At 35.7% G+C, this 25,252-nt stretch overlaps 1 protein-coding gene across 4 annotated transcripts in view; it reads left to right on the top strand.

The window, feature by feature from the left end:
- Nucleotides 1–25,252, top strand: part of BBS9 (Bardet-Biedl syndrome 9) — a 275,656-nt gene that overhangs the window by 122,505 nt on the left and 127,899 nt on the right. For all 4 annotated transcript variants that reach the window (XM_061996330.1, XM_061996329.1, XM_061996331.1 and 1 more), the window contains 2 exons: nucleotides 7–189; nucleotides 14,324–14,546. In XM_061996330.1, coding sequence (XP_061852314.1) covers nucleotides 7–189; nucleotides 14,324–14,546 — 406 coding nt within the window. The remainder of the gene's footprint in view (nucleotides 1–6; nucleotides 190–14,323; nucleotides 14,547–25,252) is intronic.

Below are 25,252 nucleotides of genomic sequence, written 5' to 3'. Positions count from 1 at the left end.
TTGCAGGTAATAGCTCTAGCAGATGCAGCAGAAGAAAATCAAGCCAACATGTTCCAGGCATTCACGAAGTTGAAAAGTGCCACCCATCTGGTGATTATGCTGATTAGTCTGTGGCAGAAGCTCAGTGCTGATCAAGTTTCTGTTCTGGAAGCTACGTTTTTGCCATTAGCAGAAGATACACAAGAGCTGGTAAGAACTTGTAAAAGCTGCTTGAAAAATGCTCATTGGCAGAGCCTTAAGCACTTAGATTTATGTATTTCACCATGTTCTTGGTTGAAGACTGTCCTTTGAAGTGGTTTTGTAGCCTTATTAAGTAGGTGTTTGATGCAAACGACTGATTTCACAGACAAGTTGGAAAGTAGATTATGGAATCTTTCATTAGAAGATATAAGTGATACTACTGAACTACCACTTAGTTCTTCCTAATCAAGCCAAGGAGGAGTCTCTCACTTATGTTTAGCTGTTTTAATTTCTGATTTGTTACCACAACTCATTAGGATGAGCAAAATAGCCTCAGTTTTTTGAAGACTCTTATATAAATGCTATATAATGTGCACGTGAATACACGTGTGTATACATTGCAATACTATAATATAGATGTGCACAAAGTAATACATTATAGTTAATCTATTAAGCATTTGCCACAATTTGTCTTTAGTGTTTGCACATCGGTTTATATAATGGGTGGAAATTTTACAAAGAAAACAGTGTGAATAGATAATGTGCTTGTGTTCTCCAAACCATGCTCTAGATAGTCCTGCATAACAAGCTATCTTGTAAATTCTGCTCTGATTTAGTGAGTGTGACTATGAGATAGTAAGCAAAATTTGGAGAATAGCCTGTAAAGAAACATAATGCTGTATTTTATCCTCACCTGAGGTCCCTAGCTAAAGATTTCTTTAGTTGAATTAAAGAGTGTTCTAAACTTAAAACAACTAGAGTCTGTCTCCTGTTAGTTGCAACTCCATCCTCCTTACTGGTTTTTAGGAGAAAGTGTTTAAAGATAGAAGAGAAATAAACTGACACTAATATATCTCAACAGTTGCTTTTAGGTATCTGAGCTATAAAGTATACTGCATAACTTTTCCCAAATGACTTCTATAGAATACAAATTAGAATTATCTAAGTACATGTTAATTTTGCTTTTCATATCCTGCACAGGATTTTGGCAATGGGCAATGAAGTCAGGTTTTTTTTATGTACCTGGATTACTTGGAATTGTTTATGGCCATTTACAAAGCTGATGCTGAGTTCCAAGAAAATATAAGTTCATCTACAATTTCTGTCTGGGAGGGAAAAGTGTTTTGGGATTTCATGTGTTAGTGACCTATCAGGGGCAAAGCAAACAGTTTTGTTAGATTTCTTGCTTTTATTTTGTTCTCGCTTAAACTGAATCAAGCTGCACAACTGAGGAGCATGCATTCCCATGAGTGGATTTGAAAGACAATTTGTATGAATCTCATAAAAGCCCAAACAGCCATTTTTACAATGACTTACTTCTATTTTGCTATCACGAGTTGCATTGTTTTGACACATGTTTTGGTAAAACATGGTGATGTTTGTTGCATATCCTATGATACAGGATATCACTTCAGTGTATATCTCAATGTATTTTTCATATAGTAGCTAACAATATTCCATGTTAAATCTGTAAGACCTCACATGAGTATTACAAGGATGTACATCCTGCAGAGTAGCCAGGATGAAAAATATAAACTGACAATAGCTGGAGGTGGAAATGCAAGAAGCTCTTAACTAGCGTTCAGGTATCTTTGTGAGCAGTTGAGTTGAATGCTGGTGAAAGGAAGTACTCTGAAGAATTTTTATTTACTCTTCAAATAATTTTGCACAATGGCTCGTTGCATTTTTTATGTGGAGGGAACGTGCTAGAAGACAGTTTGGATGCACTCTGCATTTCCAGATCTTTTTCAGCCTTGTGAGACTTAAACTATGAAAGTGTTATTTTTAATAAAAGGGAAATAGTTAGTTAGAATATACCTTTACCATAAAAAGTAGTGCTTCTTTGACCATTACATCAACATTATCCTCATACATGTCATTCTCTTTAGAACAGAGCTGCCAAGCACTTCAGGTAGATATTTGGTGAATGTAAAAGTGGTGTTTTGTGTTCCCATTGTCACCAGTGTTTTTTTCTCAGACTCCTTAATGGTTTCTGTTGCTGCAAACTTTTGTCTAGGAGCATGTAAAATGTGATTTTTCTTGTCTACAGAGATACAGTGGAAATAATACTCCAAATGTGCATATTTTCTGGGAAAAATCAGAGATTTGGCCTCATTTTATTTCCATTTAATTCCATAGCATTTTATTTCTGACACTTAAATAGTATTTCTTTGATTAAATGTCCTCAAAGGGTTGCTTTTTTTAGTTTTAGAAAGACAAGAACATTGCCCCTTTTCAATGATTCTTTAATGAATTCTGCACACTGTGAGAGGTATGAGACTAGAAATTGAGGGGGATCTCTCAGGTCTCTTCTTTTGAGCATTGGGATAATACTCCTGCTAATGGAACCATTAAGAAAGTTAATCTTATTTGCATGTAAGTTAGGTGCAGTTCCATCCAATGTACTTTGTTACTGTGGGACTAGAATTAAACCCATGTTCAAAATAGAAAAGTATATTATTTCAGAACAGTGTTACATCTCCATGCAAACTACACTTTAAAATCTGTAGTGGTTTTGAGGCCTGCGTTTTGGCGTCTGTTGAAAGATATGGTAGAAAACTATTTTAGAGTGCTTTTGGAAACAAAATAATCCATAATTGCTGAAATAAGATTAATGATGTATCAGTTTTTATTATGCAATTCTCTTTGTGAGGAGAATTGCTGACTGTTCTGCAAGACTAGCACATTTACTGTTAGCTTAGAAGAAGAACGATTTAAAATCTGAAAAATGAAAAAAATCAAGGACTGTTTTAAGGGGTATTTTTCAGTGATTACCAAGCTGAGTTATCTGGATGGAAAAAGATATTTGAAAAACACTGGGTTTATCATAAAGCATATGTTTACAATAGGAAGTCTTTTGGGACAAGGAACAAATGTGTCTGGGCTAATTGAAAGGATTCAAAGGATTCGTGCTACATGAGATATTTCTGATACGTTTGCATGGCACTTGGATTGACTGAGGGCTCATGTATCTGATCATTAACCTATTAATGCTTGCTTTAAGCTATTACAAAGGGTAAAAATGTCTGTCAATGCTAACATGAATACTTCAGGACTGATACAGGGCCCTCAGCAGTAGAGCCATCAATAGTAACTTTACTGAGGAATAAATATTTTCATCGTTCTCATGATGTCACCAAATAATGACATAGTCACATTTGTGGTACTATAGTTAATAGTCACAGCTATAAACTGGCATTGAGGAAGTACATTTTCATCTTCTTTTACTTGTTTGGATTTGTACCAACCAAGCAACTGCTTGTATTTGATCTTAATTTCTTATTGAAGTTGTAATTTGAAAGAAAAAAAAAAATGCCTGAGGGTGAAATGCATTTTTTTTTTGTTACTCTCTGACCTGATGTAATTAAGTTAGTCACTATAAATGTACTACTCTAAAGTGTTGATTAGATAAAGTAGAAAATTGCTTTTAGGCAATGATGAAAAAGATAGTGTCAGAAGAAAATAATGAAGTGTGCCTAGTAAGAGTCATAGGATTTACTATTGAAGGTGTCTGTGCCTTCTGTAACAAGGTGATCTGAATGTAAATCACCAGAAAAAAAAAAGATCTATTAGTTAGGAAAGACTAGATAGCCTGCTAGGTTATAAGCATGATATCAGATGGGTTTTAATGTAGAGTTCATGAGTAATGTATAAAATACTTCTGTGGAACGTTTCCTTTACTGAGTGAAAGTTGTCAAGATTAAGCATTAAGGTTATTTCTGTAACTCCAGGAAGATGAATTCTGTCAAGACTGACTGTATGCAAATTTTTCTTAATATCCATTGATGTTTAGTACTTTTGAACCTTTGAGCTAATAACTACACTGTTGGTGAGTGTAGTTTTTGAGCCTTAATTTTTAGTGAAAAGGGACAATATTCCGCTAAGTTCTAACTCTTGTAATTAGAGTTTGAACCAACTTAGGTCTCAATCACAGTAAAATACATCTGGAATTAGTTTTGTCTTCTATACTTTCATTGTCATTTTAACCATTTTTAAAATGCAAAGCTCCAATTCTGTAATAGAATGATATATTTTAAAATAGACTGAAATATTTAGTATTTCATTTGCTGTAGGCCACTACAAATTATCTTTTGTTATTACTACTTTAAGCATTATCACAGTTCCTTTAAATATTTGTGCATTATCCTCTTCTTCCAGTTAATTTTATTTACTGAGAAGGCAGTGGATTACGGCAAACACAGCAATTTGGAGAGAAATTACACCAATATCTAATGATTTTCATCTGTAGCTGAATTAGTGATTCTTCACAGTGAATTCTGTGGATAGAATAGAAAAGAGCCAATGTTTTGTTGGTCTGAGAGAAAGGCTTAGTGTGGTCTGGAACCTTTTGTGTATTAATGAGTCTTTGTTTGATGATTCCCACTTAAAAGGACTGGCAGAAGATGCTATGCCTAATAGTATTTTAAGGGTTTTGTAATTTTTTGTGGTGGCTGGTAAGAAGGAAATATAAGACTTTCTTTTTAAACTCACTTTGGGTGCTTTAGTAATAATATTGCTATTCAAAAAAAGAAAGCTTTCTCTTTTTCTTACAGATGGCATAAAATTAAATTGAACAAAATTACGCAGAAACATCTTTTAATATCGCAGCAAAAGTTCTAAAGGGAAGGAGAATTGTTATATTCTTGTCTTGTTTAATTGTGTTCCTTGGAATTTGTATCAAGCTCAGAAAAAGCATCCTGCCATAATAAACTGTATGTTATTGGAGAAACTGACATTTTATATTTTTTGGTATTTTTTAATAAAATTTTGAGAATAAATTTTGTTTAACACAAACAATTATCTTATTCTGCCAATATTACTGTATCTGTTGCAAACAGAAGCCTGCTCAAAAAAAATCTTATTTCTTGATCTCTGAAGTTCCCTTCCAACTCTACTATTCTATGATTCTATGGAATTAGTCAAGGCAGAACTGTGTTCTGCTGTGATCAGTGTGCTTCCAGCCTGTATTACCTCCTTCAACTCAGATACAATACGAAGTATTACGGTTCTCCCAGGACACGTAGCCTTTGTTTGATAGATTAGATAAGCTTCTTTTATCAGACATCTTTCTCTATGTAATATTGTGATGGAGACCTCTAAACTTTCTTTTTGTTAGGATACTGTAATCCTCCTAGTTCAGTTACAAGAGAAGCTAAAATATTGTAGTGTAGGAGTAATTACTGAATTTGTGCAGCATACCAGAAGGTCAGATCAGTTGTTGTCAAAACTGCTTAATTTCAAGTGTGATGCATTACCGTGATTATGGCAACGTTGTTCACCGAAAGTCTTAACTCTCAACATACATAATCAGTGACTCTTTCTTTTGCATGTTTTCTTTTAAAGGTGATTGTCAGTGGAGAATTACTTTGATATTGTGCCCTATTTGGAAGATCTTTAGGCTCTTGCCAAGTATTGAAAAGGATTGTACTAGTGTTTTGGAAATATGTGATTTATGATTGTAAAATTCTACTGGAATTACTCATATTTAAAAAAATCCAAAACTTTAGCAGTTTCAGCATCATTAGTGTATAGCCTTTACATTATGGAATAGGACAGGGTTTAAGGATGCACATTTAAATAATAAACTTGCATATTTACTGTTGGTTTTATTTTGTGATTCTCATGTCAGTTCAAAGGCATGATGCTTTTATTCTGACCACTGTAAAACTGTATTTTATGGAAAAAATCCAACCATGTAGCTTGACATTTTCTGAGCAGATAAGAAATACTCTCAGTTTTATGAAACTACATTGAACGTAAGACTGTGTCAGGAGGTTGGGACATCCTTTTTTTCAGTTGTAGCTAACAACAGGACGAGGGTTAATGAGATGAAGCCGGAACACAAAAACTTCCACTTAAATATAAGAAAAAAACTATTTCACTGTGAGGGTGACAGAGCAGTGGCACAGGCTGCCCAGAGGGATTGTGGAGTCTCTTTCCTTGGAGGTCTTCAAGACTGCCTGGACATGTTCCTATGTGACCTGATCTAGGTGACCCTGCTTCTGCAGGGGGGTTGGTCTAGATGATCTCTAAAGGTCCCTTCCAACCCCTACCATTCTATGACTTAATGAAGAATTTAGCTGCATACCACTTCTCACAAATCTGATAGTCAGAAATGTCATTGAGTGGTTATATCAAGATCTAATCACCAGACAATCCAATCTTTCTTCTTGGGGCAGGGGAAAGATAACACATCATCTGTAGTATTGCTGCTTTTGTTTGCAAGGTTGGATTTTCTTGGTTCTGAATTGCAGTTGTAATGTAGCAGTCTCCTTCCTTCAAGACCCGCCTAGACATGTTCCTGTGTGGCCTGATCTAGGTGGACCTGCTTCTGCAGAGGGTTGGACTAGATGATGTCTAAAGGTCCCTTCCAACCCTACTATTCTATGATTTTATCATACTGATTTCTCCCAGGTGAAGTTTCCATACGATACCACTGTATGTTAACCAAGCAGGGCTCAAAATGAATTTTTGCAAGGAGTTGTTGATGCTGTTGTAGTTTCTATTAAACAGTTATTTCTACTTTGAACAGGTCAAGTTGCTGATTCTGTTGTCACTGGCAAATTATAGCACAGCTGTGTGAGAAGGACAAGTGTATCGGTGACAGGCTTTTAAGAAACATATTCACAAAGGATGTTTTTTAAAGCTGATATTTGCAATCTTCTACCTCAAAATGTGAGGTATTAATATTTGAATTAGATGCTCTGCAGTTGTTTGGAAATAGTTGCTGGCATGAATAGTTGTTAAGTAGCATAGATTTGTTGTGCTGTACTCAGACTGGTTTTAGAGATCTCCTGCAGTTTCCTGAAAAAAATCTGTATTCCTTTCTGTACTCTTCTGTTTATTCTTGTTTGCAGACTCTTTAATGTTTTATACTTGAAATATCTGTTGTATCAGGATCCCTACAGAGCTTAATTGTTCAGGAGGTAATGTTGTGGTCAGAGTTATCAGGTTAACAAGTACTTTGTACTTCCCTCTTTTTTGTGTTTGCCTTATCTCTTGTGTTTTAAGTAAATTGTAATTTGTTTCAAGTAGGAAAATACCCTAAGTCCAAATCCTTAATAAAATGTAAATGTCTGTAATGTAGTTGTTGACAACAGATTAAGACTTCAGAGTACTGTCTCACAAGTAATGGTGTTTTTCTGCCTGAAATTCTTTCCTTAAATTAAAATGAAGTTGACTCATCTCCTATTTTGTTCTATTTCTCCAGAACTAAGTATCTTAATAATTTCATTCATTTTAATTGTTCTGTCTTTCCTTGTCTTGGATATTTAGCCATATACTCACTTTGATATTGTTTTCATCAGTTTGCAAATTCCTGTTAGAATTGAATGATTTAAAATGCCGATAGAAATAAAAATCAGATCAGTGAATCTTTTAATCATATCTTAAGGATGATATGATTAGAGCCAGCAGGATTAGTATAAGAATTTCAGTTGGTGCTTTTTGTATTTTGTGTTCAATCCAAATACCCCCCTTAGGCACTTTATAGATTTGGAGCATATTTAAGCTTTAGTCATTTGTCTGGAGTTCTGTCAGACTTGAATTCCACTGGTCTGTAGGATTTTACCATTTCCTGGCTTTTTAGGTATTCCAGGTTTTTGTTACTTTTATATGTAGAGGGCTGCCGGGTTGGGTTTTTGGGGGCTGTTTTTGTAGTGTTTTTTTTGTTGTTAGGGTGCTTTTTTTGGTGCTTTTTTTTTTTAAAATACAAAAGTGAATTACTGAAGATTCTAGAATAATCTGTGACTCACATTTTTTTTATAGAACAATTTGGATTTGAAGAGACCTTAAAGGTCTAGTTCTAACCTGCTATGGGCAGGGATATCTTTCACTAGGCCAGGTTGCTCTGTTAAAGAAAACTTGTTTTCTATTATTACAAGGATAATTCTTCAACCAAGTCCTGTGCATGTTTAAAAATACTCTGTCTCTGGAGACTGTTCAAACTTTGGTACATTAAGACTCTAGTATATTTTACTGCATTTTGTCTGAGTGATATATAGATATGGAGTCTACTTGCTTGACTTTTTGTTTCATTTTATTCAGACTGTTCAAAAGTTATCTTAAATGCCTCATCAGTTCATTTTCAGCAGTAATTTTTCAGGGATGAATACAAAGGAAAGTCTATCAACTCCCTTTCTGGCAGAATAGGCAAATGTTTCATACTATCTTAATGGCTGCTGTGGTATTTCACTTCTGTTTGAGACAAATGTGTCCATTAGAAACACAAAATAATGCTTGAAAAATGTGAGTTAGGATGACTGGTGCCACTAATAGTCTGATAATGGTCTGTGCCTGTGTTGAGACCTTCAGATCAGTAGCCCTGGATTAGTGGTTTATCAGTTTGCTTTTACAGTGATTAAAAAAATTATCTTACTGTAACACAAAGTACAGAGATACGTGTGCCTGGTGTTTGTTGTGAATTCACATTTACAGTGCTTTTAGATGTAGAAATCTCTTTGGTGGTTTGCATAACTGTAAATGCCAATGTTGTCATTTAGTAAGGTGAGTTTCCAAGTATTCTAGCATTTTTGAATGCTGATGAAATCATGATTGAGACTAAAGTCAAGAAATAAGATATAGCCAGGCAAATTCCTGAGTTAAGAGCAGCAAGAATTCACATAATTTGGCTTGCACCAATTTTGCATAGCTTTTGCAGTATGTTTCACATAGCATGTGGATTCTTTCAGAACTGTCTTGGCTATCACTCCAAGATGAATTACTTCATAGGCAGCTTGAAAGATGGGAGTTGGTTTAGGATTAATATGAATAACAGCAAAGGCTTTTCAAAGTCAATTCAGAATTTTTGAGACACGTATGATACAGAATCAAATATCTATGGCTCATGAACACAGCATAGGAAAAATCTTTTTCAAGTTTATCCTATTAGAATACTGTATTTATGCTTAAGACAAACACTATTCATTTGTAGCTAAGTTTTCCACAGTGTGTAGAGTTCTGTTTTTCTCAAATGAAACCACTGAACAGTCACTTCCTCCTGCTGCCCTTTCCATGTTATCCACTCCATTCTTTCCCTGCAATGTCCTCAGCCTTACAACATTTCTGAGCTCTTACAGGAGACACCTCATTCTGCTCCAGGTCTGCTTCCTAGAGAGCACTGTTTCCCCACACAGAAACCCTGTCCACGGTACCACCAGGTTCGAAAAACTGTGCCCTAAATAATATTATAATTTATTTTAATCTACTCTTCTACAAAAATCATAGAATCATAGAATGGTAGGAGTTCAACGGGACCTTTAGAGATCATCTAGTCCAATCCCTCTGCAGAAGCAGGTTCACCTAGATCAAGTTGCATAGGAACATGTCCAAACGGGTCTTGAAGGCCTCCAAGGAAGGAGCCTCCACACCCTCCCTGGGCAGCCTGTGCCAGAGCTCCCTCACCTCAACAGTGAAATAGTTTTTTTCATAAGTTTAACTTGAACTTTTTGTGCTCCAGCTTCATCCCGTTACCCCTTGTCCTGTTGCTAGATACCATCGAAAAGAGATACTCCAATCTCCTGACACCCACCATTTAGATATTTGTAAATATTAATTAGATCTCCCCTCAGTTTTGTCTTTTCTAGGCTAAACAGCCCCAGTTCCTGCAGCCTAAAAAAGGATGCAGTTTCCTGTCTGGAACATCTTAAAAGCTTTAGAATGAATTTTATTTAGGAAGAGATTTAACAACGCTTGTTGAACGTAAAATTGTGTAAACCATTGTGCACCATTGTGTGCCGATTTCTCCAGGCATCTGACTTATTTCTCTTATTTTGCTGTATCTGCATAACGTTTTTTTTAAATAAAAGCTTTTTTGTTGTTTTTTTGTTGCAAACCATAGCTAGTGTTTGCACTAAATTGTCTTTTCATCTCATCTTTTTTATAAACTTTCAAGGTTTCTCTTGGCAAAGTGACTTGTTTCTTAAGTAATGCTAAAGTCATGTATCTTAAAAGATTGCCTCCACAGACCTTAAGCCCATTTAGAGAAGGTTCTTATCAGAGAATTATTAACATCAGGCAAAATACAGAAGACTTGTAATTCTATTGGTTTGAACTGTCTATTTGTGGCTGCGTTTCATTGAGCTCTAAGAAATATTTGTCCATCTTTCTGTTTAATGTGTTCTGTATGTTCTCTGATCATTTGGGCAATAACCCAAAATTATTGTGTGTTCATGTAGTTTATTGGCCATTTTTATATTTAAAAAAATTAAAAGCCCACCATGATGGGCTGAGGTGTCCTAGATGCAGCACAGTAGATGATGTTAGGATGGTGTTCAGCTGATTGTAGTGACTGTTTATGATGACATTTGTGTTTCTAGAGTCTGGTCCGGAATAGGATTCAATATTCTTTCAGTTTAGGGATATGCACAGTAGCATCTGAAAGATTGTAACTATGGATTGAAGTAGCTGTTTTAATTTGACTTTTTCTTACTTTTGTGTGTCTTGGGAAATATTGAAGATGTTTTGGGTTTTTTTTCCCCTGACAGTCAAAAGCTACTTTGCCTGTTCCTTTTTGGAAGTCAGGTAGATTTAATTGAAGCCAAACTAAATGGCCTAATGGAGAACCAGTGATGAAAATGTCTAACCATTTTAAAATAATGCTGTTGTAGTGGACTTCATCATTAGCAATCACTTTTTGAGGGTTGCTGCTCTTCTACATGAATGGAATTGATTTCTTGGTTGTTAGACTTTAGTGCAAACACTTTTGCTTGAAGCTCTGTCACTGGAGTTTAAATTTCAGTCAAAAATTTCAGTGACTTTAAGTCCTGTCTTTGTGTCTGGTGTAAGCACTGCAGACAATATTTATTTCTCAACTGTAGTGAAAACCATCTGGTCTTTCCATGGGTTCCTAAGTGTTTCTCTAGCTTATCAAAAAACCTTGTGACAGACAAAATCATTAACTGATTAACTTTGTATCTTTTCAAACTTTGTAGATATAACATCCAAGCTAAGTAATGCCTTTTACAGGGATGACATCTGCTTTTTTTTTTTTTTTCTGCTCTCATATAGCAAGGATGTTTCCATCAGTGTAATGGAAACCCTTTGCTCATCTCTTCCATCACTTGTATATCTTATTTCACTGTTTATAGTCACAATTTTAACCAGATATTTTAACTTCTTTTATGACGCAGTGTAATGAATTAGATTCATATGTCACAAAGAATCCCACCTGTTCAGTTTACTTTTGTCTGCATGTGTTTTGAGCATTTTGTGTTCAGAGCTTTTGTAGAATTTAAGTTCTAGTACATTATCTGAATTTATGACAGTTGTAGAACACTAAAGGAAATAAAACGCTGTCATAAGATCTAAGCATTCAATCTCAACATATCCCAAGGCTCCTTTCTGTCCCCTAGTTCCATCTATTATTTGCTTTTGTGTGTGCATTCTTTTTAAAGCTTGATAACTCTCTGAAAGTAAATACACAAATCATTTACATGTTATTCTAGACTCCTGCGGTGCATATGATTTGGTTACAAGAAAGTGCTAATCTCTACCTATTGCCTGCAAGAGAAAAGCAACAATGTATAGATGCAAAATATGAAGCCAAGCCTTTCTCAATTAAAAAGTTAAATTGATGAATTACTTATCTTTTCTACCTATTCCCGGTGATGCAGTTAATATGAAGAAATAATACCTTCTTTTCTGAGTCTTGAATCACATTTGTCGTAGCAGTTACAGCAACGTTTGCTGGTCATTGATGGTGAATTATTGGTGTCATATTTCTGTTGTAGATTTTCCTGTCAGACTTCAAATATACAGAATGCTACACAGAAAGCCATTAATGAATATTACAGCTATGGCTATAGAATCATTCTTCAGTGTAGGTTATAGACTAGAACATTTTCATTTTTCAAACATCTTTTAGCTTCTTAGTTTACAAGGGACGAAAAAAATTTCTTGTTCCTTCTCTTCTCCCGTTACACCAATAAAAACAGCTGACAAATGCAGTCTTACTTTCCGGCTTTTGTCCTTAGTTGTATAGAATTGCCTGAACAGATTTTCATCAAGATTTCTTTATATATAGAGGTAGCTGTTCTGTACTCTCCCTAGTCATAAGGCTGCTTTGGATTTAACTGGACTTACTCTGTCAACAGTCCTGGAATTGGAGAAGATAGTTTTATGGTCTACTGAGAAACCAGTTTTACATGGAAATGAAATACAAGAGCAAGAGTTGGAAAATGTTTAAGACTGTGGTACCAAGTAAGACATACCTGTGTGAGCCAAGGACGGAATACTAGCCACTTTTAATTTCCTGACTTCCTTTAGCTAGTGTTTTGGTCCTTTTATTTAAAAAAATATTCCTTTTACCTGTGTTTTTATAACTTATTTCAAAGGATGTATTGGCCAGCTTCTCAGCTACTGTATGCCGACAACAATTAATCACGTTTCTTTGTCTTTCAGTGAAAGTCAGATTTGTATGTTTATATTGCCTTATTTATAATGATTTGTAGTATAATTAGGAGTGCCTGACTTGACTGATTGTGATGTTTTGTACATATTAAGTTTCATTGCCCAATATGTGGGAATCTTGACAGCATTTACCAGCTCATTAACCTCTTTAAATTGACTGCAGAATAAATTATTTCCTGTCCACAGGTCAGTGGATGGATTACAGTTCAATGAAGTATTTCTAGAATATTAGAAAAATGATAAGCTACCACAGCATGCATTGACTGACATGATACTTGTCATTTGCATGTTTTTTGGAGGGAAACCCTAGATAAGATAGCATGTTTGTTGTCATTGTCCTCAAGTCAGAAAAGGCAAATGTTGACTAAGAAAACCTCACTAGCTGATCCTGTTCCCCTGCAAAATGTTAATGTTTTATACACATAGAGCATGTTTTTAGGACAATATTGGGAATAGTGTATGTTTTGACCATTAAGTTCACGTGATTGTGTGGTCTCACTGATACACTTGACTACTAATAAGCATCTGTCCTGGACCTGTTCTTAGGAAGTAACAAGTTCAGGAAGAGTGTCCTTTGTGTGTTTGTGTCAAAAGCAGTACCTTAGCCTTCACAAAAGTCATATATGTAATAGAATAGAATATGAAATTTACAGTTTTCTTGACAGTGGCAGAGTTAACATCATTCTTTAAAATGTTACACTTACCCAGCTGTAGGAATTTAGGTGAGTAGGTGGTTTTGCTGTTTTTTACAATCAGAATGCATCATGAAGAGGAGCTTAGAAGTACAATACTTTGGGGATAAAACAACTATAACTGGATACTTGAGTTTTCTTTTTGTTCTGCCTTAGTAATCTCTATATGAAGAGCTACCTTGGTGTTTCCTTCTCTTAATTTAGCAGCAGATAGAGCTGGGTTGTCCCAGACTGTAGCCTCAATGTCTGGAGTCAATAAAGACTGTTGCCAAAATAAATCACAACCAATCAGGAGTGTTGAGAGAGCAGACACTAATTCTACAGTAATCTGTAGAATTACAAAGATTACTTCCTTGTACATGCAGGTACCTAGCGTAAATATAAAAAACTTGCTTGCATGTAGCTGAACACTAAGATGTTGAGCCCTGAATTAGCAGACCACAAAGCTTTTCACACTAGTTGCTGATTTTAAGCTCTGTAAAATTATACTGAAATTATATGAGCAGATTTTGTGACTAACTTATGGGTTCATTAATGATACTCACTTGGGATTAATCGCATGGTCTCATCATAGAATGTAATTCAAGATTATAGAATGCAACAAGTAGTCAATTCTGCATTAGACTCTGCATAAATTAGATGTTGTGTACATTTCTCACATTAACCTGATAACCTTGTCAAAAATAATCTTCTACTATCCAGGATTCTTACTTGAAGGAACACAAATGATTGATTGTCACTGTAAACTGTAGTACAGATTACAAATTCGAACCTCATTTTCAAAGGTGCTTTTCAAGGTGCCTTATGAAGAGTACGTTGCTTTCACTGAGTGATATTTGCGGGAGTCAACACTTAATTTTGTGAAAGTATATATACTGAATATGACACCCAACATAGCTTTTCCTCCTGAAAGCTTTTGCATAGACAACTGCTTGTTATAACTGAACTGATTACCAAGCTGCTTGTCTCATAGGTGTTTACAACTTGACTCTACGCTGTTAGAAATTCACCTAATTCTGTTAACTTCCTTTTCTTTAATTCAGGGTTGGGAGGAAACTGTGGATGCTGCCATCTCTTACTTGTTAAGAACTTGTTTGTCAAAGAGCTCTAAGGAACAGGCCCTGACTCTCAGCAGCCAATTGTGCATGCCTAAAGATACTAGCAGGCTGAAAAAGAACATCACCCTCTTCTGTGATAGATTGGCGAAGGGCGGTCGTCTTTCTTTAAGTACAGACGCAGCCACTCAGCAGGCTGCTGTCATGCCAGGTAAGACATGAAGCATATGTTCATAATTCAAAATATATATTTGTATATAAAAATCAAAAGTTGTGCATGTTGTTTTCACAGTTTGTTTTTCACTGGTTATGTTGCTGATGAGCAGAATGAGTTACGTAATAAGTTTTATCTCAGTTTGATGAGTTATGTCTGCTCTTAGAGCATATACATGGTAATGCAGCAAATGAAGCCCAGATGGACATCTTTGTGCTCTCACTTATTTCTTTGCACTTTTCAATTGAATATATACACGCACTTGGTACATGCATGCATTTCTAACGTGATGGAAGAGCAGGGAGTGACACGTCTTGCTTTCTTGTTATAGAAATACTTATGGTTGAATTACTGGCTTTGACATATACTTGTGACTAACTGTGAAGTAGTGATAGCGCAATAAAAGAAAATCTAACTTTAGAAAGTAGTGGTTGGCTGGATGATATCTCAGAAAAAGTGTGAAATTAAAGGTGAAACTAAAGTAGGTGTTGAAGAATAGTTCTCATTTGGAAAAGTAACATAGAGAAGATTTCAGAGTGTTTCATGATGATTTAAATGAACATCATTTTTTAAAGGAATGACATCCGTGTCTGTTTCTATATTCCTCTGTTTTAGTAACAGTAGGAGCAAAGCCACATCTTCTATTCATAGAGTCTGAAGGATGGCATCCCTGTACTATTGCCAAGACATTTTTTCCCTGCCTTTTTTCTTTACTGAATCTCTTAATAAATATCAGATACTCCTGCTGACTTGGAAGCAGGTTTTTTTTTTCCAATTACCTGTTCTGAATCTGGGTTGGATATTCATTCAGCTTTATAGTCTCCTAGAGCACATAATATCACTGATCTTTGACATCAATGGCCTTCACCTACAGCAGTCTTCCCATCTGTAGGGAGAAGTATGAGTCTATGCACACTGCATGCTTAATGTTGGAACTTCATTATTCTTGCCTTCATGGATGTGGTTGTTGATGGTAGTTGATGATAGCTGTTTTTGTGTTAGGGCAGGATCTTGATTTTTGTTTTCTGTTTTCTTACATCACAAAGATTAAGTTGATTCATGTTCAATACAATCTGAATGGCCTGTGCAATGTTTCAGCAACTCAAAAGTCCATGTTATTGCTGTGTACAGCCCTCCTTTGCATATGCTACTTTAAATGATTCAGTAAAACAGCTGCAGACTGTGCAATGGTAGAAACCATATATATAATTTTTCTTCAGTGTTACACTATGCCCATATCTGGAAGTGGATTGATAATCATATGAAATGGAGCAGTGAACTTTTAAAAGATACATAGGCATTGTTTTGCCTTCTGATAGTTTTGAAAAGGTATAAATAATTGCAGTTCATATTTTTCTACCTAACCTAGTAAGGTGACTTGATAAGGAAATCAACTTGTTTCTGTTCAATTGACTGGTATTATTGAGTTCAGGGAACCACTCTATTTGGTTATGATTAATTCTGTTAGGAAAACAGTAAAACTGTTAAAAACTGTAAAAATATTAAAAGTTATGCTCTTGATGAAGGACCTTAAGTCTTATTTTCCACTTTGCACATACAAAGACTAAAATTTTAAAAAGTGTTAAACACTTCTATTACATGAGGCCAAAATATCACCAAGAAAGGTACAAGTGATGTGTGCTAGAATAATTTTTACCAGTGTGGTATAGGTAGACAGTTATATTACCTCTCAAAAATAATGCAAGGAAGTCCATTCCAAGCCAAACATAAGAGATTTGACTGTGGTCTGTTAGCCATGTATTGATCATATGTGGGACCAGAATTCCTTTTTCACATGATGAATGGTGAAAAATTAAGTACCTGTTAGGACCTGTTTCAGACCTGGTGTAGCTATGTCCCACTCAACATAAACTGTTTAGCTATTCTTGAAGTGCCCTAGAGCCATGACTTACATTAAAAAGAATCAAAATCTGTAATCCAGATTCCAAAATAAATCATTTTACTTCCATAATTGCTGACTTTAGTATGTAGCCCTTTTGAAACTCAAATCACCTAATTAAGAATCAAAATTATGACCTAATTAGGCTAACACTTCAGAGTGTCCTAAGAAAGTGTCATTTACAGAAATTATAAAACCTAATGTAGCTTTCTCATGTTCACTGCGTTCAGCCTGAAGCCTTGATAAAAGGATCTGTACATTTATACCTGTACTCATAAACTGCTGAGAGAATATGCTTTTTGTAAAAGTATGAAAGAACTTGAAATAAGAAATTTGGTCTTCATTTACAGTACAAGCTCATTAGAGCAATATTTCTGCCAAGTGCTTAGAGTACTGTACTGTTTTAGTAGTTACTGTCCAGTAGGTTGGTTGTTTAAGCTTTGTTATGCACAGATATGCTTTGAAACTGTGTGGGTGTTTGTCTTTGAACAGAATGCAGAAAATCTGGAGCTTTCCTGGGAGAAAAAAAGTTTTAGTGATGATTTTTAAACATGTTTTTCTTTGTCACCTGTTTGGGTTTTCTCTGGATGCCTACAGTGACAGGTAGTGCTGTGTGTTAGATGCAGGTCTGAAGGGAGAAGTAATTGAGGCTGGCAACATGATTTGTATCAGCTGTATGTTTCAGAGGGAGGTTGAACTAGGTTTCTTCCTCTCTGATTTGATCTTCTATTAGTAGGTGGAATGTTTCAGGGATGTTCCTGGGAGTTGTCTGCCCATTTAAATTCATGTAAAAAGAATAGTTCATGTGCCTAAGACCACATGTATTTAGTGGGAGCAACCAGATGTATTTAGTGGGAATAATCAAATTTTCTCCATTCTTGATTCCAACTAAAAATACCTATTCAGTCTAAACTAAGAAGAAGTTGAGAATGATGCCTTACAAAGGGAAATTGATATATCAAACAATTATGTGCTGTTGATTACAGAACTCTTTGATAGTGCCTGTAAAATAGAGGAACAACTTCTCCCAGCCCTTAAAGGAAGGAACAGAAATAGGTGAAGGTAGAACTATACTTGGAAAGGGAGATTGTGAGAATTGAATTTATATCTGAGGATTTATGGTTAAATATTGGATGTTAATCTAGGGAAAAGTTCTTCAAGATGTTTAAGTGCCTAGCCAAAGGTGGCCCCATAATTGTTTGGTAGGTATCGTTAGCTTGAGGATTTTGTTCAATTTCCCTTTTTATTCAGCCTATTCTTAATGGTGGAAACTTCTTTTTCTGTAATAAGTAACTTTAAAAATAAGTGTTTAAAAGTGCCTGGGACTCTTCTGGCATTGCACCACCAACAGTAAGCTGGATTTCTGAAAGCTAAATTTAATATGTTCAAGATGGCATACCCTGAAATCTAGAGAAATTGCCTGAAGCCCCGTTGAAAAACTGATTATTATCTTTAAGTGTGCAAGTATTTGAAAGATCCCTTCAGAAAACAGTTATCAGTATTTGTAGTTAATCCAAGAGTATATGTAAGGGGTATACCGTGGTCTTTGCTGGATCTGTTTCTGTTCATTAATGGCTTCAGTGATGGAAAGTAAAGAATATGGAGCACGAATGTTAAAACTGTGGTTTTGCACAAGCAAGCAGAGGTTTTAAACACAATGAAAGAGCAGTAGCTCTGCTGTTGATAAATTAGAGGAAGAATCTGAAGTCAGTGAGATGTTCAATCAAGATGAGCTCAAATCTAGCACGTAAGAGTTAGAAAAACTGAAAACAGAACTAATTCCCTAAGCTCTGTTGCTGTAGGATAGACAGGAGTTACTCTTGGAGTTATATTGGAGCAGCAACTGAATTAGTCAGCGAGACAATCCCATTAAAGGTGAATTCTGACTTAGGGATGTAATCACGTTCCTTTGAATTATGAGATCTAATTCTTTATTTCTATTCTTCATGAGAATGATTTGGCTGAAATTAAAAGGTAACATAATTCAAGAAAAACGTATACAAACCGAATAGAGCTTGGAGAAGAGCACAGAAAATGTAAATGGTGGAAACAACTTTGCTTTTTATTTCTTCTGAGATAAAAAGTGAAGGTTAAAGAGGGACATGATAGCTTTTCCAGTATGTAAAATATACTTATAAGGATGATTAAAAGTTAATCAGAATCATTGGTTAAATATGATTACAACTGTAAGCCACATCAGGCTGTATCATGTACCGTGTTGCCTTTGGCAGTGTGTAAATGGTTGGATGAAAGGAACGGTGAGGGGCTTAGGGAGTGGTGCCAACCCAAAGTGTGGGTCAGTGCCAGAGAAGTGCTGGGGAAAGGTGCTGTAGACCACCTAGGTTGTCACATATTGAGTTTACTGGGCGCGAGCATTTATGACATAAATGCCAATGACCTGTGGTGAGTTAATTCTGTGGCTTCTAAAGGTCTCTTGTAACACCTGCACATTTTTCAATATTGCTTTGAAAGCCTTGTGCAGCAACAACAGTGCTTGTTTGCAGACTTGCTTAGATGTCATACTGATTGGGGCTTTGTTTTCAGCATTCCCTCACCTGTATTTTGTATATCTCACCTACTCTTTAGCTAGAACAGAACTGTGATTTTCCTATAGTAGTTCCCAGTGTGCAAATGGCACCTTATGAGGACAGGCTGTGGGACCTGGGACTGTTCAGCCTGTAGAAGAGAAGGCTGAGAGGGGACTTCATTAATACTTAAAAGTATTTAAAAGGTGGATGTCAAGAGCCTGGGGTGACACTTTTTTTCTGTAGTGCCCTGTGGTAGGACAAGGGGTAATGGACAAAAGCTGGAACACAAGAAGTTCCACTTAAACACAGGGAATAACTCTTTTACTGTAAGGGTGAGGGAGCCCTGGCACAGGCTGCCTAGTGAGGATGTGGAATCCCCTTCTCTGGAGGTTTCCAAAGCTTTCTGGATGTGTTCCTCTGCCCCCTCATCTAGGTGAACCTGCTTTAGCAGAGGATTTGTACTGGATGATACCTAGAGGCCCCTTCCAACTCCCACCATTCTGTGAAATGTGTGGAATGCCAAAGACTAGAATCTTCTCAGGTCAACTGAATCTTCATAATTGAAATTATAAGGCAAATAGGACTATTTTGCATCCACAAATTAGGATTTCATAGTAAATTGCAATATTTAAGATTGATATGTCTTTAGATCTTTATATGGGATTAGTGTGTCCAGAGTGTCAGTGGCAAAGCTTATCTGAACACTTAAACACCTTGGATAATGTTGAACAGTATCTCTTGATAGTGTGTGTGGTGGTTTAGTGTCCTTATTTGATATACATTATGTTTCCTGCACATTAAACTGGTTTATTGCAAATTTTGGAGGTACAGGTGGCAGTTAATGGTCATCTTTATAATGTTTAAACTTTGGGAAAACCATTAGTGTGTTTCTTAAGTAACCTTTCTTTCATAGTATTTGTAACTAAATTATCTAAGTCTTTTGGTGATGATTTTCAGTTCTTACTGTTGTTTTTCTTAAATGGAATGGGTTTTTTGTCTGTATCAGGTCTGTATCTGCTACACTCTGTTCCATCTCTATCTCCATACCGCACTGAATACTTTCTGGGTGCGTATCTATACTTAGTCATACTTTGTAAGACAAAAGTTTTCCTGATTTTTTTCTGATGCATAAACCTAAAAGCCTCATTTCAAGATCCTGTAGTGATACCTGTGAGTGAATATCATATTTCAAAGCTGCTTTCTTAACTGGAAAACTGCGATGCAACCAACTGTGTCATATTCCTTAAGGAACTCTCTGTTTATATGCTACTAAACTTGAGGAGGATGTCAGGGTAAATTGGAAAAACATATGGATTTGAGTTTCTGAAAGAGCAATATTCATACTTTTATATATGTTAGACATAAACACTCCTGCAAAGATGTTCGTACACAGTGTGTACAGTAAGACTAGTAATAGCTTGTTCAATTGGAGAAAACGGTATTTTTGCTGTTGTAAATTCTTCTCTTCCCGTATTACTTATTCTTTATTGGTCATTACAGGAAAAGGACAAGCAGTACAACTCGGGTATTGTCAAACTTCATAGCGTGGACTTCAGTGTCTTGCAAAATGCCTGCCTTTTCTACTTACACAGATTTCTCTGTCGTGGTGGTGTTATCTCAGTAGCAGCTACAGTATTTTTTTTTTGTTTGGAGACATTAGACTTGTAGTTTAAATTCAAAACTAATATAGCAACCTGAAGAGGGCATAGAAGTCTGCACTGGGAACTAAACACTTCTGAACTGTCAGCAGATACTCTCAAAAACTTGTAAGGAGACTGATAAATCACAGTTTGAGGACTTGCCCTGTAACTTAAGTATTGTGAGCCTGAGATCGTGGTGCATTGTCAGCTTAGTGCAGGCTCCCATGCTGGTTCAGAGATGTATATAAAAATTATCAACATATTTTTTTCCCTCAAATGTGGCACAAATCCATTGCTCTGTATCTCCACAGAATACTGGTCCATTATGAAGTGTGATTATCACTGCAGATATTTTCCATATGTCTTCTGTAGCAATAATGGTTTTTTTTCTTGCTACTTTAACCCTTAATTCTTTTAGTTAGTTTTTTCTTAGTTGAAATATCTTATGTATTCACAAAGCTTTTTAACAATACCTATGAAATCTATATATGGAAAAGCGAAAGTGAAGTTTTAATCACAAAGCTTGCCACAAATACTTGCAAGGATTTTGTACACTTGAGATTGGTCAATCTGCTGTTGACCAGATTAGATTCAGCATTTTCCCTACCTTTTTCAGTGTTTCTTCTGCTTCTGCTCTTTCATGAGACAGTACCGTATATAAAAGTGTCTGGAGGACATTGGTAAGTATCTGTGATCTCAGGAATCTAAACCTGTACGAAAGTGCCCATTTTTCATTGAAAGTCAGTTTGCTGAGGACTTTTTCTTCCAATGTACCCAGAGACTTTTAAAGCACACTTGTAATACACTGTATGCCAATTAATTCCTGTAGATTTGTTGGCCCTTGAATACGAAGTTGACATTAACTTGCTTAAACTGTTGCAATGAAACCCTTTCCTGGCTTCCTTAAAATCATAAAGGGCTGATCAATAAAGTACCTTGAAAGACTGAGTTCCTCTGAAAGTGGGTTCTTTACAAACAGTGAACAGGTATTTTTTTAATATACAAGATGATGTTAAAGAAAGTGGAACTCTACAGTGAAAGAGAAAGAGAAGGTTTTTCTTATATTTACTGGCTGAATTGGTTTAGTAACTATAAAAAGTATAACTATGCATCACTAGAGTATTACATTCATTAATCTTCATTTTCTTTAGTGCTCAAAACTTAGATGGATTTATCTGATTTGGAAGTTAACGTGTGTTTGCATTGTAACAAGCACATGGTTTTTCTCTCTTGCCTGTAGAAGCTGGAATTCCCATACTCAGATAAATGTTTCTCTTGGGGGAGTTGTGTACCAGTCACATTGAAACCAAAACAGATCCATCATCACTGCATAACTGTTTTTGATCTTCCAATACTTTTTATTGTGCCTTAAGGCAAACGAATGTTTGGCAATGTATGTACTTTTTATCTTCTCTTTGTAGTTTTTCCTTCTAGTAAGGCTACCAGTATGACTTTGCTTTGTTTGTTTTTCTCTGGTTTTTCCTCCATTACTTTTTGCACTACTTCTCTCTTTGTTATGCCACACTGCTTTCCTTCTCCATACTGGGGCCTTTGATGTCCATGCAACTATATGCACAGTTCCTTCACTATGATAATTGGGGCAAGCTAACTGTCACTATCCATTCAAGGGAGCAGGTGACTCTGACCATGAGAGGTGGCAGTAAAAGAGTAGAAAGACACCTTTCCTGGTCAGCTCTCAGTTTGGGTGGCCCAAAGCAGTAACCACAGAGAACTAGCAGTAACCGTGGAACTAGTGTGGCTCTATCAGGCAATGAGGTTTTAGTGAGGTTTGTCAAAGGCATAATGGAGACTAAATCCATAAACAGCATTGTCATTGTGCACTTATGTATCCAATTTATGCAGCGCAGCATGGCTGAGCTGTGGCACCAGTTTCAACATAACCTTCTCTCTCATCTAATTGCAGATGATAATCACAAAGGAATGATAATAAGAACAGAGAAGTTGCCATAACTTACAGCCCTTAATGTTGTTAAGCACTTCTGTTGCATTGTGTAATGCCAGCTAATAATAAGACATGATATGGTGTATAATGGAACACACTACTGTGCTGCAACTTTCATGTGACTTCTGATTTCCATGTTTAAAACCTTCTTGAAGAAATTTATTGGCTCTTCATGTTGAACAATTCTATCTTAAAAGTCTATAAATAAGCAAATAGTATTATATCAAACATTTTAAGCTAATAATTTGCGTTCTGTTTTTGAGACTAAATTATGTCCCTTGCCCTATAAAGCTGATTTACTGAAAAGGAAGGGGAGTAGCAAATCATTAGGGAGAATTTTGGGAGCGCTTACAGCAACAAGATTTTGTGGTTGCTCAAGAAAAGCTTAACAGCTTGATGGAGCCAGAAACGTTGATTGTTTGGCGCTCTGATGTGAATTGTTACTCTTTGCAACTTCTTTCCATTGTAACTTTGTCTACTCTAAAACTTCTATTTCTTTTAGTAAATAAGTCAGTTCCTTTCTGTGGAAAAGAAAATCGAACTATATGGATTAAAGTGACTTTCCCAAGGTCATACCATGATCCAGTAACACCTGTGTGAAAATAGAATTAAAATGTGCCTTGCAGGCTTGTGTCGTAGCTCCTATATACAGTTGTTTTTAGGTGTTTTACAGTTAAAACACAGATTACAGATTAACAGATTGTGGTGAGTCAGCTTGCCTTGTGACCTTGTTCTTCATGGTTCAGGTGAACAGATGTAAAAATGGAAACCTGAGTATCAGACATGAGAAGAGTGAGAAAGAGCATCTGATGTGGTCTTTTTTCATTTTAATGAATTCAGCCAAATTTCACCACCTTGCTGGACTCTATAGTTTGTGGTTATTTTTTAAGGATTACCTATAAAATGGTGTAAAGCATTGGAATTATTTTTTTATTGGAAAGAAGGCACTCATAGAAAATAAAAATATTATTTTCAGGATATTCCAAAATTACAGTATTATGAAAAGGAGCAAAAGAAGATGGAAGTGTAACAAGACACATTTATGTGCAGGGTTGTGAAAAGGTTTTTATTGTGATGTTTAGAAAATCACTCCTCCTCCAATTGATATTACAGCTGGCAAAAATCACTGAGAGGAGTACAAAGGTTAAGAAAGCTCAAGCAGTAACATTTAAAAAATGAATAATTTAAATAGGAAAATATTATGCATAATGAATAAAAAAGAAATCCTACTTGAGATTTGGGATTCATTCATTTGTACTATGAAATTTAGTTGGCAGCAATGCAATTCCAACTTTCCTCATCTAACTGCAGTTAGGATCAACACATTAGTGCCTTGGTGTGCACAATCCTGTTGTTGGCTCTTTGCATTGAAATCCATTAAATTTTAATGTGTCCTACTTAACCATAAGTGGTCACAAATGATTCATAATGTTGAGGTAAGCTTTTGGTGAAAATGATTGTCAGTTGAAAGAATTTCCCCTAATGATTGTGCTTGTCACTGGGCTTTATTTTTTTATATTGAATCCTTGAGCAGACCACAAGCAAAAATAAACTTCTAAAATCCGCACTAATAACGTTCAAAATACTGGAAAAAGTGTTGCGAAAGGAGAAAGTGTACAGCCTCTGACCTTCCATTTCAGAAGACTCAGTAGTAGCAAATAAAAATACAAGTTATTTTAAGAGGCGGTAACAAATGATGTAATCTATTTTTAAACAAAACCAAGCTTCAATGACATAGCATAATCTTTTTATTTAAGGTATGATATTAATGGGGAGTCAGTCTTGTGTGTCTAATCATACTTTGGATTTCCACTTAACAGAATTCCCTTGTTACTTTGAGTTTTTGTTTCCTGTGATAATTCAAGAACAACCTATCTGATGTATTTGTACGTGGGCTGGTAGACATTTTAAAAGTGCAATTAGCTCTGCAGGTCACATGACATTACTTTTTCAGTGCCTATCTAGGCAGGACCACCACAATGTTACAGTGGTTGTCTAGTTTTCTTAGTACAACCATATCTGTTAAAAATAAGGTATATAAAGGACAACCGGATGGATGTGGAAAATAATTTCCAGCTCACGACTTCTTTCAAAATGCTTCAGCCAGGTTCTCTGAGAGTTTCCCCTTTTTCCTTTTTAAAATATGTATGTGCAACGTTTATCTTAAGTCAGTTGTGTTTCTTTTAATGTGATATATAGCTCAAGCCAGAATATGTTAAGGTTAATGGCTTACTCATTTTCTTCTGACTGGAAGTAGCATCCTTTAGTCAGCACAGATGCAACTGTACACACACCAGGAGATGCTGTAGCTGTTATTTCAGGTACCCCCATCCATTTGTTTTGCCTTTGCTACTTTTCTTTCATTTCCGGCTCATTTATGTTGAGTAAACATGGCCCTTATCAGATGAATCTTATCTGAAATTGATTATCTTACATTACTGTTATGAGCAAGTGTGCCCAGACTGTGATAGGTATTTTCATGATTTTATGTTGCCACTGAATTTAACTTACAGCTTTTGCAGAGAAACTCTTATTTCTTATTTTGTTTGGTCTTCAATTAAAAAAAGATAGTGCTTGAGCTATGATGATACTAGTATTTTTTTCTCAATATCTCAATTTTTTTAACAGAATTGCAGATGTTTGTGTATGTAGGATCGATGTCTTCATTTTTA

The sequence above is a fragment of the Colius striatus genome, chromosome 5, assembly GCF_028858725.1.
Source record: "Colius striatus isolate bColStr4 chromosome 5, bColStr4.1.hap1, whole genome shotgun sequence".
Taxonomy (NCBI): Eukaryota; Metazoa; Chordata; class Aves; order Coliiformes; family Coliidae; genus Colius; species Colius striatus.
This window is presented reverse-complemented; position numbering and strand designations above follow the sequence as displayed.